The sequence below is a fragment of the Lynx canadensis genome, chromosome B3, assembly GCF_007474595.2.
Source record: "Lynx canadensis isolate LIC74 chromosome B3, mLynCan4.pri.v2, whole genome shotgun sequence".
Taxonomy (NCBI): domain Eukaryota; kingdom Metazoa; phylum Chordata; class Mammalia; order Carnivora; family Felidae; genus Lynx; species Lynx canadensis.
In genome coordinates this window covers 104,918,492-104,935,606 of record NC_044308.2, presented here as the reverse complement: position 1 = coordinate 104,935,606, position 17,115 = coordinate 104,918,492, and the positions used below count along the sequence as shown (strand labels likewise).

At 40.5% G+C, this 17,115-nt stretch overlaps 1 protein-coding gene across 2 annotated transcripts; it reads left to right on the top strand.

Annotated features, from left to right (window-relative positions):
• Positions 1–1,932: 1,932 nt before the first annotated feature.
• LOC115516501 (armadillo-like helical domain-containing protein 4) lies at positions 1,933–16,655 on the top strand. Of its 2 annotated transcripts, XR_003969569.1 has the most exons (4): positions 1,933–1,964; positions 8,780–8,914; positions 9,151–9,496; positions 11,657–16,655. XR_003969569.1 is itself a non-coding variant. In XM_030319201.1 (3 exons), exons 1-3 carry the CDS (start codon positions 1,944–1,946, stop codon positions 9,217–9,219), a joined length of 225 nt encoding a protein of 74 aa, XP_030175061.1. In that variant the 5' UTR covers positions 1,939–1,943; the 3' UTR covers positions 9,220–10,461. The 2 variants fall into 2 exon arrangements, 1 of the variants encoding a protein (XP_030175061.1); XM_030319201.1 differs by lacking the exon at positions 11,657–16,655 and having other exon boundaries at positions 1,939–1,964; positions 9,151–10,461.
• Positions 16,656–17,115: the final 460 nt, after the last annotated feature.

The following is a 17,115-nucleotide window of genomic DNA, read 5'->3' as shown; positions in this document are numbered from 1 at the left end:
AAATGGTTGTAATAGTGGTCTACTAACATTTCCTGCTTGATGTAGTCCTTTTCAGTGGCTTTTTGTGACTGACTGTTACTTGATTATTGCCTTTTACTTACTTCCTTACTATTTATTTATTTATTTATTTATTTATTTATTTATTTATTTATTTATTTATTTAAGAGAGCATGCACCAGTGAGGGAGAAGGGCAGAAGGAATGAGAGAGAGAGAATCCCAAGGAGACTCCACGCAGAGCCTGATGCTGGACTTGCTTCCATGACCCTGGGATCATGACCTGAGCTGAAATCAAGAGTCTGTTGCTCAACTGACTGAGCCACTGAGACCCCCCTCCCTTTTTTTTTAGATTCTTGCTTTTATTTTTTTACAGTCGTTGTGTTATTGTGGAGTGGTACTATTTGCAAGCTTTGTGTGCTTCAGAAATACTTCCTGTTCTTGCCTTTGGTCAAAATTTCCTTCTTCAGCTGTGAATGCAAATGCTTCTCTCTGGAGAAGTGCCGAGCAGCCCTAGCCTGCCCACTGCCCCTTCCTACCTTACTTGGACATTGATTCAAGTGCAGAATACCCATTGAGCTTAAAAACTGAGAGATGTGAGGAATAAAGTAAAAGAGAAGATGTCAGATGAGACACAAATTTGATATTTTATTTTATTTATTTGGTAGTGCATGGGTCAAGGATGAACTTGATATTATAAAGATGATTTCCTGTATCCTTCCCCAGACCTCCCTCTAAAGCATTCGATAGTAATGGCCACCTGGGTGGCTCAGTTGCTTAAGTGTCCAACTTTGGCTCAGGTCATGATTTCACAATTCGTGGGTTCAAGCCCTGCATCAGGCTCTATGCTGACAGCTCGGAGACTGGAGCCTGGAGCCTGCTTTGGATTCTGTGTCTCCTCTCTTTACCCTACCCCACTCACACACTCTCTCTCTCTCTCTCTCTCTCTCTCAAAAATAAATAAACATGGGGCGCCTGGGTGGCTCTGTGGTTGAGCATCTGACTTCGGCTCAGGTCATGATCTCGCAGTTTGTGAGTTCGAGCCCCGCATCGGGCTCTGTGCAGACAGCTCAGAGCCTGGAGCCTGCTTCAGGTTCTGTTTCCCTCTCTCTCTGCCCCATCCCTGCTCATGCTCTGTCTCTCTCTGTCTCTCAAAAATGAATAAACATTAAAAACAATTAAAAAAAACATTAAAAAATAAGAAAAAATAGTAATAAAAATACATTTAACAAACAAAAATATTCTCTGTTCATCTAATGATGATATGAAGGATATGGTTATGCTCTCTGTTGCTTTTTTAATTTTATTTTAGAGACAGAGAGCATGAGGTGGGGAGAGGGGCAGAGGGAGATAGAATCTTTTTTTATTTTTAAAAAAAAAATTTTTTTTCAACTTTTTAAATTTATTTTTGGGACAGAGAGAGACAGAGCATGAACGGGGGAGGGGCAGAGAGAGAGGGAGACACAGAATCAGAAACAGGCTCCAGGCTCCGAGCCATCAGCGCAGAGCCTGACGCAGGGCTCGAACTCACGGACTGCGAGATCGTGACCTGGCTGAAGTCAGACGCTTAACCGACTGCGCCACCCAGGTGCCCCGGGAGATAGAGAGAATCTTAAGCAAGTTCCATGCTCATCCCCAGAGCCTGACATGGGGCTCAATCCCATGACCCTGGGATCATGACCTGAGTGGAAATCAAGAATCGGATGCTCAACTGACTGAGCCACTCAGGTGCCCCCCTGTTGCAGTTTTAAATAAATGAGAATCAAAACAAGACTATTACTGTCATGTTAATACTGTTGACTCTTTCATAGTATTTCATATAATGAAACCAGTGCATCAAATTAATTCAATACCATGAAATATAAGTTATCAAATTAACTTAACGAAATATAAGTAAAAAGATGGCTATTTACATTTTATTCTCTTATTTTCCCTAGTGAGAAGCTGGATGGAAAAACTAAAAGACAAGGTAAGAGAAGTATTTTCTTTCTTCAGATTTATCTTAAAGGGCACGGCTTTGTCAAATAAAAGATCTTCAGAGTAACTGAGCTTTAATTCATCATTCTGATTCTGGTGACCTACTCAGAGATGCAAGGTCACTTCCAGGTGGCCAGCAAGAAGGAAGACCCTCCTTTTAATTTCCTTCTTGTATAGTGCAGGGGACACCTTATTCTTTGGAGCACCATTCCTTCTTATGAAGGCATCCTGTAGTATGCTCAGCTGAAAAATATCCTTGATATATCAAGGTGGAGTTTCTTCTAGGAATCAGGAGTGTAATCCCATTGTATTTAGCATTTCTTGTTCCAGTGCAAGGCTTTTGTAAGCCTGATCCTCCTGCATAAGGAAGAAAAACCTTGGATTTTTGAAAAACACTTTATTATTATTTTTTAAAAAGTTTTTTCCTTTTATTTTTGATGGGGTGGAGGGGCAGAGAGAAAGGGAGACAGAGGATCCAAAGCAGGTTCTGCTCTGACAGACGAGAGCCTGATGCGGGGCTCTAACTCAAGAACATGAGATCATGACCTGAGCTGAAGTCAGTTGCTTAACTGACTGAGCCATCCAGGTGCCCCAAAATTGTGTGATTATATTAATTCTCCTCATTATTATCTTTGTGCTTCTCAGTAAAATTTAGCATGGATGGTTTTTGAGAATGAGGCTATTATGTATTCATAGGTATTAAAAGTGATATTGAAAATTTTAAGCATATTGAGGTTACCGGAGGCCATTTTCATATCTGTAACGGGTCCAGTTGTCTAAGGGAGGTAGGATCAGATGGACCGAGTAGGATTTAGGGGGAAAAAAGCTCGAAGGTTAAGAACTGAACACATTAGTAGGGCTTCTTGTTTTTTTGTTTTTTTTTTTTTTTTTCCAGGAGAAAATATGATGCAATGAAAAGGAAATAGGCTTTGGTAGATGAATTTAGGAATCCATATATCATTGTTTCTATAGAAAATATCCTTCTGAGTAAAAAAAAAAAATGCACAAAAAACCCTTAAGAGAATACATTTTTGCATGCAGTTTTGAAGTTAGATATTGCAAAATTTCTTACCTGTATCTATAGATAGCTTTGCCATAATTTTTAAAAATCTGTGCAGTTTTATAGAAAGGCTGTATTTTCTATTTCTGTAGACCCTTCTTGTCTCAAAGGCTTGGCACCTTCTCTTTACTCATTTTCACCAAGAGAAATAATTTTATGTGTGATCCTTAGTTTTCTGGATTGAGTTTTTCCAGCCCTCTCTCTATTTTCTTCTGTAGTGTTTTTTCAGTATGTCTTAATTAAAAAAAAAGAAAAATAGTTGATATTCTAACCATGTTTGGCTTATTTGAGGTCCTGTTTCTTTATATTGTGACCCTCTTTTGGAGGTACTCACTGTAATCTTTCCCATATCCCCCACTCACTTTGTGAGTGAAATATTATACACTTACCTGCAATGTGCATTTATATGTGCATACACATATGTGTGTATATGTATCTTTCTCTCTTTCCCTTCCTTTCTCCCTCACTTCCCCTCTTCACCTATCTAGCTAGCTAGTTAGCTATCATCTATAAAAGTCTTGTGAGTTATTATCTTCAGAAACTGTTTGGTATAACTATTGCCTCTGATGAAAGTCACAGAATCCCTTAAACCTGAAAACTAAATACTTATTTGACTGGCTCTTTGGCCCACCAGGACGTTTTCTCAGTTTTGCTTTATTTAATTTTACCCAATATTGGTATTTCTGTTAGTTGGTTTGGCTCCAGAAAGAATAGTGCTCTAAAAAGTTCTGAATTATTCCTTTTGCTGTTATTATTTTGGATTTCTATATTAGTTAGGATTAAGATCAGCTATGAGTGACAGAGAACCCCACTGACAATGGCTTAACCAAGACGAATTTTGTCTCTTGTTTATGAATCTGGAGGTAGCGGTCAGGGGTTAATGGGAAGCAACAGTGTGACAAGGGCTCAAGCTCCTTGTATTTGATGCTCCACTATCTGTGGACATTCATTCCCAAGGTCACCTCATGGTCCTGGATGGCAGTTCCAACTTCAGTAGCTCTATTCTGGCCAGAGGACGGAGGAAAAGGGAAGGCTAAGGTACCTCCTCCCTCTTAAAAGGGAGGATGGAGGCACTCTCATTCTTAAAATGTGGGGGATAAAGGCTGTGCTCCCCTCTTAAAGATCATGGCCTGGAAGTTACACCTGCCACTAATGTATTATCTTCTCTCTCTCTCTTTTTTTAAATTTTTAAATCTTTATTTTTGAGAGAGAGAGAGAGAGAGAGAGAGAGAGCAAGTTGGGGGTGGGGGGTGGGGAACAGAGAGAGAGGGAGACACAGAATCCAAAGCAGGCTCCAGGCTCCGAGCTGTCAACACAGAGCCTGACGCGGGGCTTGAATCTGTGAGCCCTGAGATCATGCCCTGAGCCAAAATCGGATGCTTAACCGACTGAGCCACCCAGGTGCCCCAAATTTATTATCTTCTTAGTGAGAGTTATCACATGGTCATAGCCAGCTAAAGCTGCACAGAAGGCAGGGAGAAGTGATTGTTGCCCAGCCTAAATGGGAGGTTCTGTTGCTCTGAAAGAAGAGGTGAATGAGTATTGAGGGACAATCCCTATACTCATTCCATCATTGCCTTCTTTCTGGTTATATGTCCAAGTTAGTGATGGTTGTTAGGCAAATCTTAACTTGGCTATATATCTTTTCAGCGTCTAAATGTTTCTCAGAATTGGAGAGGCATGACAATTGTAGTGGTATAATAAAGACCAGCTCTGTTGTTGTGTCATCAAGGTCATTCTATTGCTTTTAGCTTTGGGAAGTAATCTGGAAAATGGATGACCCAGAGTATACTGCATAACACTGATTCTCATTGGCCCCACAGTGTCAGCATCACCTGGGAGCTCGCTAGAAATGCAATTCTTGGGCCCCACCCTACACACACTGAGTCAGAAACTCTGGGAACAGGGCCCAGCAATCTTTTTAACAAGTCTTGCAGGTGATTCTGGTACATGCTGAAGTTTGAGAACCACCATTGCAAAGCAATATCAGGGCACTATCTTAATTCAGCAGATTTTAGGCAGTATAGCATATCATTTGTTTTTCTTATACCTTTCTTGAAAACAGATGTTTCTGAATAACTACATTGTCCTAATACTTTCTCATGAAAGTATTTCTCTTTTTACTTTCTCATGAACAAAGCAAAACAAAACAAAGTAAACAAAACCAAAACAAACACACACTAAAAACAACTATGACTAGTAATAATTTAAAAAATGTAAAACTTACTCTTTATTTGGAGCTATTTTCAAGTTTACAAAAAAGATACAAGAGTAAATACAAAGAATGCCCCTTTAACTTTTACCCAGATGCACTTGTTTTTAATATTTTATCTCATTTGCTGGTCTGTCTCCCCATTTCTGTCTCTTTTTCTGAACCATTTGAGGAAGAGTTGCATATACTATGGTGCTTTGACCCCAAATAATTTAGTGTGTATTTTCTACACACTAGAGTGGGAATATTCTGTTAGCAAACATAGTACAGTTATCAGCTTGAGTATATTTAATATTAATACAGTACTTTTTATCAAATCTGGCATCAGTTTTTTCAACAGACTCAAAATACTTTTCTTTTTTTTTTAAATGTTTATTTATTTTTGAGAGAGAGGGAGAGCACAAGCAGGAAAGAGGCAGAGAGAGAGACACACATGGAATTGGAAGCAGACTCCAGGCTCTGAGCAGTCAGCACAGAGCCTGACGCGGGGCTCAAACCCATGAGCTGTGAGATCATGACCTGAGCTGAAGTTGCTTAACTGACTAAGCCACCCAGGCACCCTTCAGAATACCTGTCTAAAAGTATTTTTTCTTCTCTAATAGAGGACCCAGTCTAGGATCATGCAGCACATCTGATTTCCATGATTTGTTAGTTTCCTATAGTCTGGAACATTTTTTATAGCCATCTTTTGTCTTTCACGACACTGATGTTTAAAAGAATATAGACCTTTTTTTTTTTTTTAATGTTTATTTATTTATTTTTGAGAGAGAGAGTGTGAGCCAGGGAGGGGTAGGGAGAGAGAGGAAGACAGGAATCTGAAGCAGGCTCTGTGCTGTCCATGCAGATGCGGGGCTCGAACCCACGAACTGTGAGATAATGACCTGAGCGGAAATCAAGAGCTGGACGCTTAACCGATTGAGCTGCCCAGGTGCCCCAAAAGAATATAGACCTCTTTAAAACAATAGCACAGGGGTGCCTGGGTGGCTTCTAAGCGGCCGACTTTGGCTCAGGTCATGATCTCACGGTCCGTGAGTTCAAGCCCCGCGTCGGGCTCTGTGCTGACAGCTCAGAGCCTGGAGCCTGTTTCGGATTCTGTCTCCCTCTCTCTGACCCTCCCCTGTTCATGCTCTGTCTCTCTCTGTCTCAAAAATAAATAAACATTAAAAAAAACAATATCACAGTCTTCATTTTAGGTTTATTGGGTGTTTTCTCATGATTAAACTCAATTTATGCATTCTCAGCTGGAATATACGCAGGTGCAGCCGTGTCCTTCTTAGGGTGTTACATGTGGAGGTTCATGTACATACAATGCTTTTGAACAAATAAGAGGTAAGGGGCAGGATTTAGAACTTAAAAAATATGTACATGTTTCTTACTTGTTTTCATTTGTGCAGGAAACAAGTCATGGGTGATTTAAGAAGAGCTTCTTCTCCGTTAGTTTTTAAAGAGGAATGGTTAAAATATACTTGAAGAGGAGAGGTTACTTTGATCCCATCTTGTAATTGTAATTTCAAAGCACAGTCAGTTATCTCTCTCTCCCTCCCTCCCTCCCTCTTTCTTGCTCTCTCTCTCTCTCTCTCTCTCTCTCTCTCACACACACACACACACACACACACACACACACACGAGGGGACAAAAGAGAGGAAAGAGGGAGATACGAATTAAGTTTTGGTGAAATCTAGATGATTGAAAGCTCTAGAAACAAGAAGTCTAAATGTATAAATAAGTGTGGGAAAGAGTGACACTTTTTGGAATCTTCGTGCTATTGGGGTGAAGTTACATAGTGCAAGGAGACCCACACAGAGAGTGGTCATGCTGAGTTTCCAAAAGCTCAAACATCATCCTTTGAATGTACATCATCCTCTTTAGAGTCTAATCTATGGGACTTAAATGATCATATTTCGATATGTACATACGTTTCCATGCACTGGGAATGGTGGTTTTAAAACAATATACTCACACTTCTTGTGAGAGTACCAAAACTTTGCTCTTGTCCGGTGTTTTCCCACATGGAAAATTACAGTTTTTATAAGCCTTAAGTAGATCTGGAAGAACTTTAGAAAAAGTTTGGGTTTCTGCAAAGCATATTAATTTGTTGAAAAGTGACTGGGCATTGTTTCTTGGAGAAAAACACTTAGTATGCTGATGAACAATGCTATTGTTCTCAAATTAATGGAAAAATTTCCATATTCTGCTCTAACACAAGAGTCTGGAAAACAGAACCAGTGGTTGAGCCGGCTGTGTGCAGGAGGGAGCTGAGTTTTATAAGGTCGTGTGTATTCCTTTGATTTACTTTTGGAAATGTTGGGAAAGCATCACAGTCTGCATACTTCAGCACTTTTTAGAAAACTTGTATTCTCTGTCCCTCTCTGATTTTGTCTCATTCTGAAAGGTACTAGAAATAGTTTGAGCTATAATAGAAATTTTAGAAATAGTCAAATAAATGAACAGACTCATGGGTCCCCCCCCCCCCAAATAATGCCTATCTAAAGTTCAAAAATTTAAATTTTTTTACGTATTCTGTCTGGGTGGGCCGCTAGAAGGGGCCTTCTTGGAAGGCAAACCAGTATCCTGTTTTTCTATGAAAGTGCTCTAGGTAGGTTACATAATGCTTATTAGGCCAATACATATTGACCAAAATGCAGGGAGCGCCTTTAGTATGATGGCCTTACCCTGAGCTTGGGAAGATCCTCAGCTACTCACCCAAGCCCAGGGATGTGTGAACATCACGCTGCTCTCTTACGAGCAACTTATTCATAGTGACACCTCGGGGACGTTGGAGACACTTCAGATACCAGATACCTCCAGGCTCTTTAGAACGTGTCAGTGTTGTTGGCAGTGATCTTTGTACCCTGCTCTGCCACTTTCTTTCTTTGAGTCTGGAGATGCTCAGAATTTCCTCTCGAGCCCCAACTTTGGTCTTGTCCCCTGGCAGATTTTTCCTTTCATATGAATCCCACTTTACGCGCATGCCCTCTCCTCTCCTTGTCTTTCCTGTCTGCGCCCCAACATCTGGCATCCTCCGTCTTCCCTCTTTTACTGTAATGCAGCTGAGATTGTGAGAGAGAAGACCACCAATGTGGAGGCCCTCCCTTTGCCCCCCAAGAAGCACAATATTCCAGCGGGCACTTCAGCCCCCTTGGAGCTTGTCTCAGGCTGATATTTCCAATTTATAGCATTTTAATAGTCCTGGCGTCCTTAGAAGCTTACTTCATCCATCTCTAATACAAATTATATTTCTGCCACCAAAACCTGATGTTGATAAATGTTCATAAGGACATGGCTGGTGCTGCCACTAGGTCTGGGTGATTTATTTCAATACTTCTACTAAATACTTGAACTCTCCAAAAATAGTCCTACCTTTCTCTCTGTTGCCTTCTCCCTAAAAATACCTTTATTCTAGGTGCTATTTTATAGCAAGGCAGGTGGGAGAATTCCAGGTGTTGTTTAAGAACCTGGTGCCATCCAGCAAAAATGAGAAACCCAGGGCAGTGGTCCATTCAGCATCCTGATGCATGTTTCCTTTTCTGTGCAGGCTGGCTACATGTCTGGGATGCTGGTTCCTGTAGGGGTTGGGATAGCTGGAGCCTTGTTCATCTTGGGAGCACTGTACAGCATTAAGGTTATGAATCGGCGAAGGAGAAACGGCTTCAAAAGGCATAAAAGAAAGGTATGGAACCAACAAGAGCAAAACCTAATCAGTTGCAGAACATTCTTCGCTTTTCTAATTTGCTTAATAAAGCACATGGGGCTTAATGATGCATGAATGGTATTGACATGCCCAGTGGTTTGGATTAGCTACGGCAGCTGCTGCTTCGTGTGTTAGTGTGTCTTTTAAAGGGGCCTGTTTCTCAGTTTTGCTCTGCAGCAGAAAGGGTTTAATGCTTTTCTGTTTTCTTTCTCCAGCAGAGAGAATTCAACAGCATGCAAGATCGAGTAATGCTCTTAGCCGACAGCTCTGAAGATGAATTTTGAATTGGATGGGAGTTTAATTGGGATATTCGACTGTGTTATCGTTTTATTTTTTATTTTGGGGCAAAAAAAAGAACAGTATCCTGCAACATCACTACGGTCAGGCCATCAGTCTTACTATCTTCTGGGCAGTAGATTTTTCTTGTACTGAGCTGAAAAGGCATGCTGTATACTTAATGTAATAGTCAGTGTTTGTTTTTCTTCTGTAGTGAATTTCCCACAACCGTAGGCTACAACTCATCAATATGCAACGTTCATGTTGCTCACCAGGAGTTGCTAGGTAAATAATTTGTATTTTTCCAAAGGGCCTTTGCCTTGGTTTACCTGCACTAAGTATAACGATTATTGCTGCCAAGGTATGTTGGCTCTGAAATAGAAATCTTAACAAAGAATAACTTGTGATGACTGCATTCTGCCTACTTGAAGCTATAGGCTTCTGGGCCACAGTACATCCTACATTTGCATCAAGACTAGCAGCAAGTTAGAATGAAATCTTTTTGTTGTTGTCAAGAAGATCTCTCGGCACATTAGGATTGTGTCTAGATTTGTATGTACCTTGCATTATATACTCCAGTCTCCCAGTTTTATTATTTTTCATCTTCTGTTTTTATTCTCATTCTTGGCAGGAAAAAAAAAAGCACCAGAAATAATACATTAAGTTGACTCTCAGTCTTAATGCAAACTTGTTTTCTTAAAGAGTGCGATTGAGCCCAACAGACCTATCAGTAGATTCTTACATGTCTTTCATTAAGAGATGTTCTTTTTTGTGTGTCATTTGACTTTGCAAGAAGAAGTGAGGAAGAAATCAGGACGAAAATGAGGGTTGGTAAGCTCTCAGAGCATTTATCTCTGCCATTTGGCTCTGTGCTTGTGTGGCCACTATTGTGAATTATTCAGAGTGCTGCTTTTCTACTTCTGGGGTCCTGGCCACGCAATGATTGGGCAAGCACTGGTTCTTGCTTGGCTTTATTAGACAATAGACATCCTGCGGTGGATGCAGGCTCATTGGTCAGAGTCCTGGCACATGATGGAGCTTATGAAAACCCAGCCTCTCTCAGGGCATCCTCTTCCGGGGATGTTGCCCTATGTTAGATCATTTCTCATTTCTTTCGCAATGTAATTCCTTGCCCTATCTTTTGGATCTGGGTATTCGGGACTTCTTAAAGTCAAGTTTTTAGGGATAGACTTGGCTCGCTTGCATGGGGGAATAAAGGTTACCACTAACACTGTCCTTAGTGCCTGACACATAGAGAATCTGTTCACGTTTATTGGAGCCTGCTGTGCCGCATTCGAGGCAAGTTGCAGTTATTCCTCACAGCTATTGTATGACGTAGGACATATGTTATGACTTAGGACGTATGTTTTTATTCTCCCCGTTGACTAAAGACAGAACTGAAGCAGAGAAGTGAAATGATAATCCAAAATTATGCCCAGGAACAATCAGGACAAGAGCCCACTTGGACTCAAAACTGTGCACCCCTCTCATCAATTCAGTGCCTTTCCACATACTTTGCAGGAAGCAGTGACGTTTCAGAGTCCTTTAAAACCGGAAGTCCTTTAAAACAGGAAGCAGTGACGTTTCAGAGTCCTTTAAAAACCAAGATTCTAAGGAAATACAGGAGACCCTTGAATAACATGGGATTGAACTGCATGGGTCCACTTATACGTGGATTTTTCAATACAGTACTATAAATGTATTTTCTTTTTCTTACGATTTTCTTAACATTTTCTTTTCTATAGCTTACTGATTGTAAGAACACAGTATGTAAAGCATATAATATGCAAATTATATGTTAGTTAGCTGTTTATGTTATCACTAAGGCTTCTCATCAATAGTAGGCTGTTAGTAAGGTTTTTGGGGAGTCAAAAGTTATACTTAGATTTTCCTTTAAAAAAAATTTTTTTAATGTTTAATTTTGAGAGAGAGAAACAGAAAGCAAGTGAGGGACGGGCAGAGAGAAGGGAGAGAGAATCACAAGCAGGCTCTGAGCTGTCAGCACAGAACCTGATGTGGGGCTCGAACCCATGAACTGCAAGATCATGACCTGAGTCTAAGTCCAACGCTCAACCCACTGAGCCACCCAGGCACACAGTTAGATTTTCAACTGTGTGTGTGTGTGTGGGGGGGGGGGGGTTGGCACTGTGAACCCCTGTGTTGTTCAAGGGTCAGCTGTATGTAGTTGGTTGGCCAAGGAACATTTCACATGAATTTCTGTCTTTGTGAAATGAACAATGCCTTACTAACTTCCCTCTTATTCACACACGGTCTCTTCCTCTCCCACCTCAGCTATTTCTTTTACAACCACATAGATTTACTACCACCTATAGAGAACTAATAGAAAAAACTTTCTAGAATCCATTGTTGAATGATAGCTAGCATGCAAGAATGTTTTCATCAAATAATTTCTTCCTTTTCTTTTTTTCTTTTTTTTTTGCCAAGAGATGTAAGCAAATGTGTGAAGTTGGTCAAGAAAATGAGAAGCTCAAATACAGTTAGAGGTTAACAATTGACAAATAAGCTCAAAGTCGGGTTTCAAAAATAAAATTCAGAGTCATGACACTCATAAGTAATTTGTAATTTCAAGAGCAGAGACATCCTGATACTGCATAGGGTATGTTTGTCTTTTCTAAGAGCAGCCCCTTGCTATAAGGGTTCCTAAGGTTAGGAGGAGGCTGGGCATGATTGTTTTCTTAACAAGCTATTTATAGTGAACACACAATAAACCATTTCATTCAGCAATACCTGGGCAATGCTAATGGCTATCAATGCCTCAGGCTACTCTTAATCTGTAGTTTTCACTAGACCATGGCTAATAGGTTGAACTTTCAAACTGTAGAATAATAAGGTCACAAATAACAGACACATATTTTCATTTTTTCCAGAAGGCCATGGGGATGATATGTGTGTGCATTTAGGCTAAGCAGAAATGTCTCCGCAGGCCTTTTTTGGGAAGGTGACTGTTAAAGATGACTTAGATCACAGTAGATTTCTGTATGAACCCATTTCACCACCTGGGTTGTGTGGAAGGTTCTGTAGATGGCTCAACTGCTGTGCTTATCTTGGCCACTTTCCTCACTGTCAGTGGCTGTGGCACAATGATGTTGAGTAGTTAGCTGAAATTACTGAGAGGTTGTTTATCAGAATTTTCAGAAAAGGTTGTCTTGTTCTAAACAAAACCCGAGATCGGGGTGTTGCCACCAGAGGGGGTGCTGGCTAGTGGTTATACTATAGTCCAGATTAAAAGTAGTAAATCAGGCATTGATAGGTTTACCTAACATAAGTGATTGATATGCTCATATTTGCACATTAAAAATAAAAAGGCAAATCTTTATTCTAACAACGAACCTTAAAACATTTAGCAACAAAATAAATAAAGCTGTCTGGTGGGGGGTGTGTGATAGCTGCAAGTTTCAGTTGCTAACATCTTCCCCTCTGAGCTGTATTCATCTTCTCAGAACTGCAGCTGTCCCACTGCAGGGGCAGGGATTGTATCTTATTCTCAGAAGGAGAGGCAGTGTTTCCCAAACTCTGGCTCCTAGGAATCACCTGGGAGATGTGTTCAACACAACAGATTCCAAGGCCCTGCCCCAGACCCATTGAATCAGTATCTCCAAGGGAGGAGTTTGGGACTCTTGTACCCAGGCAAGTTAGAGAATAGAGTTAGGAGGGCATCTATCCAGAGAACAGCTTCCTTAGTAAAGAGATGAGGGAGAGCAGGTCCCATGGGGAAGAAACGCCCTAGTCAGCTATCCAATAAATCACACCTGCCGTTGTGGAGAATGGAAAACAAAAGGAAAGAGAAAAGGGTAGAAGCTTCTAGAATGAATAGAATGATGGGTCAGAGAGAAAAGGTCTCCTCCTATGTCCCTGATGTCTTTTTCTCTAATCAGAAGGTAGTACTTTTCTTTTACACCTCTTCAGATTTTCCTCGCCCATTAGCTGCTTCTTTCAGTAGCTGCTAGTTTAATTTATATGCAATATTTGGAGTTAATTAGTATCCCAGGGAAACAGATTCCCTTAGCAATGCTTTAGCCCTGGCTTCAGCTCATAAACTGCCTCAGATACAGTCTTCCAGAAACATTTTCTTCAAGTACCTGTATCTCTTACATAGGTCAATAATGTTGTGGGGAAATTGTTAAAGCACAGTTTTAGGACATATTTAAAGTAGTTTTAGCTTGGTCAGTCACAGCCGATTCTTTATTTCATTATTATTTTTTTTTTAAAGCTAAGACTTAAAAGTCAAATGTTACAGAGACATCAGAAAATAATATAGAGCCATATAGAACATTCTGAATGCCTGGTGCTTTTCTCCACGTTCCTCCAGATATCTCTTTCATGTGGAAGTCCAAGTGAAATATCCAATTTCTGTGGATATGAATAATCAATGTTTCTACCAGCTGCCAAAAAAGTAACTTTTGGGAATAAGATATATCATGTAGCTGAAGTTTATAGCTATGTGCCCTTTTGGCAAGGTAGGCTTTGTTATGATTACAGGGAAATCTGTGAAAGAAATCTCTACTTTTAAGGGTATGTGAATGTATGGTGACAAGGAAAGAAGTGTGGGTAGAAGAAGATGCAAGAAAAGTCACGATGCAATGGAAACGTAAACATGGCACAAAACACTGGAATGTGCTAGAGGAGGCCAAAGCTCCATCAAATGGACGGATGCTTGGAAAAATGATACAGACAAGTAAGGAGAAAAAGGCAAGTGAGTTAGGCCATTGGCAGGGGAAGGTGCTATAAATCTAAATTTGCTTCCATCGTTTCCATCAAAGAAAATTATCCTACACTAGGTAGAAAGGACGTGAGTGGGAGGGAATTGAAACCCAAGATCAGTGAGGAGACAAAAGGAGCTTGGTTACTTTAAGTAATCTCAGTTAAATATCTTTCTTAATTAAACAAAGTTCAAATAATTGTATATAAATCTATAGGAATAGGAAACAATTTGAAAGCAAAATAATGGTGTTGACCAAATAAAAGCCCCTTATTTGTATGTTTAGCATCCCCCGTAGGACACAGACCTTTTTGGGATCTATTTACTCCATAATTACCAATTTTGGCAGTCAAAAATAGCTGGAAACATAATTCTGTCACTTAAGTTCTACATTCAGCAAAAATAATCTGCATTTATTTTGTAAGCCACTGTTAGCTATACAAATGCATTGGGATTACCCTATTTTGGGTAATTGATACATCTAACTCGCTGTTAATTAGCCTAAATTATTATGTGTATATAGGATAAAGGAGAGGAAAGAAAGGAGGAAGAAAGAAAGAAAAAAGAAAGACATTTCCTCCAGATAACAGCAGCCAAAGTGCAAAGAAACAAATCCTATACTCCTCTCTTCTAGTATGCCTAAATACAGAAAACAATATTGGGGTAAAAAAAAACACACACACACACACAAACTCTCAAATCTTCCATTTAGTGAAGCAAAGGTCTTACTTTCCATTCTCAAGAAGCAACAGGAACAATAATACAAATAATAACCATTAATAATTTGTAATATGGACTAGTATACATTCTTACCCTAAGACATCAGTCTCCAGATCTGAAGTTTAAGACTGATTTTGTTGAGAGGTGTAACCTTTTGTGGGATAACGATGGAGGAACTGAGGAGAATTAACTACTGGGAGAAAAACCCAATTTTTCCCTTCAATGCTTATAGATATGGGAACAGAGTACAAACAGAATGGAAGGCGAATGGGTGCTCACTTGGCTTCTTTTATTACCTCTGAGGCTGGGAGGTCACTTGCTCTGGTCTTAAAAGACTGAACCTGGTATCAGGTTAGGACACGGGGGTTTATATATTAACCAATGTACTGTACATCTCCATGTTTTCTTTCTAATTCACAGTGTAAGAAAGGATGGAACCAATAGCATTTGAAACATTTCTCCAATTTTATGCCTCACAGAGTTTGTGTACTTTCAGGGGTCTTCATGATCAGACAGACCAAAATATACACTTAGGAAAGTATAAATCCAGTCTTCCAAAAAAAAGAAAGATGTTTGGATACAAGATGCTTCAAGCCTTTCTCTTCCAAAAAAGAATTTTGGCACAAAATCTCCAATGATCAGTTTCTCTCATTTGCTTCTTTGTGTAAGAGATAAGGAGAGGAAATCTGAAATGGTTCTGTAGTTGGACAAATCAAATCCCAAAAGTCAAGGGACAGAGTGTGGTTAGAGATTGAGTAAATGGGCCATTTTATCACAGGGGCAGGATGGGACCCCTCCAAGAAAGGAGCATCTAACCCTGCCAAGATTGGGGATGTTTCTCCAGAGCTGGTAGCATCAAACCTGAAACCAGAGGGATGAGTCAGGGTTAGTCAGGTGAAGAGGGGGATGGGATGGGTCTTCCAGCCAGGGGAACCTCATGTGCAGAAGCCAGCAGTGAGAGATCATGGAAAATTCAGCAGGGAGAGATCAAGGAGTTAGTATGGCTGGAGTGCGGGATATACTGGGGAGGTGAGGGTTGGGGTTGGGGTCAGGGGTGGAAAATGGCAATGAGAAATAGGCGGCTGATCCTAAAGAGTCTGCTAGGTCATGTCAAGGAATTAGGACTTCATTTTGAGGGCATTCCTAGATGTCATGGAAAGATCTTATGCTGAGAAGTGTTAAGATCAGGGCTGAGTTCATGGATTGGCAAAGTTAGAGTTGGGGACACCAGTCAGGGGCTGGTGCAGCAATGCAGGTGAGAGGTGACTGTGGCCTGGACCAAGGCTGCGGGAGTGAATGGAAGGGAAGGATGGTTCCAGGAGGGGTTTAGGGCAGGGAAACAGGACTCAGGGGTTGGCTAGAAGTGCAGATGGGGGAAAAGACAGTGGTTAAAGCTGACCAGGGTCATGACACTTTTGAGGCTCTCCAGATATTGTGGAGTCTAGTGTCCTGGCTTCTGAAGGACTGACTATGTTATTCCAGCACAGCTCACCTGAAAAAAACAAAAACAAACAAACAAAAAAAAACCTTACATGTCTGCCAGAAATGTGTAGGCAACTTTAACTTTCTACATAATGTATATGAGTTTGTGTTCATTCTCTGTAACTTAATAGTAGGTTCCAAAGAAAAACTTTAAATTTAATAAAACTTAAATGGAACATCTGGCGAAAACCCTCCAAATACCGTTAAATGATTATATGACTTTGGTTGAGCCCAGGTATGAATTACTATCTGAGCTCTGATTGCCTCTCTCACTTTGAAAAGACTGGTAAGTTTCTTATTTTTTCGATGAGAACCAAAGCTCTGGATCTTGTGGGGTTTTTGGGGTCCTTTTTTTGTTGTTGTTATTTGTAAGAACCAACTTGATACATTGTATGTCTATAGGATTACTTTCTCATTTCTTTTTCAGTTTTATTGAGAGAGTTGGCATACAGCTCTGTGTGAGTTTAAGATGTATACCGTGTAGGGGCGCCTGGGTGGCGCAGTCGGTTAAGCGTCCGACTTCAGCCAGGTCACGATCTCGCGGTCCGTGAGTTCGAGCCCCGCGTCGGGCTCTGGGCTGATGGCTCGGAGCCTGGAGCCTGTTTCCAATTCTGTGTCTCCCTCTCTCTCTCTCTGCCCCTCCCCCGTTCATGCTCTGTCTCTCTCTGTCCCAAAAATAAATAAAAAACGTTGAAAAAAAAAAAAAGATGTATACCGTGTAATGACTTGACATATGTGTATTGTGACATGATTAGCACAGGAAGTTTGGCTAACAGCTATCTCCTCACATAGTTACAAAAATGTTTCTTCCTTGTGATGAGAACTTCTAGGATCTTCTCTTAGCAACTTTGAAGTACGCCACATCGTCATGGTGTACTCATTTATCTTGTGACCGGAAGTTTGTACCTTTTGACCACCTTCTTCCAATTTTCCCACACAACCTACCCCACTCCCCAGGATCTTGTTTTCTTGAAAACAAATC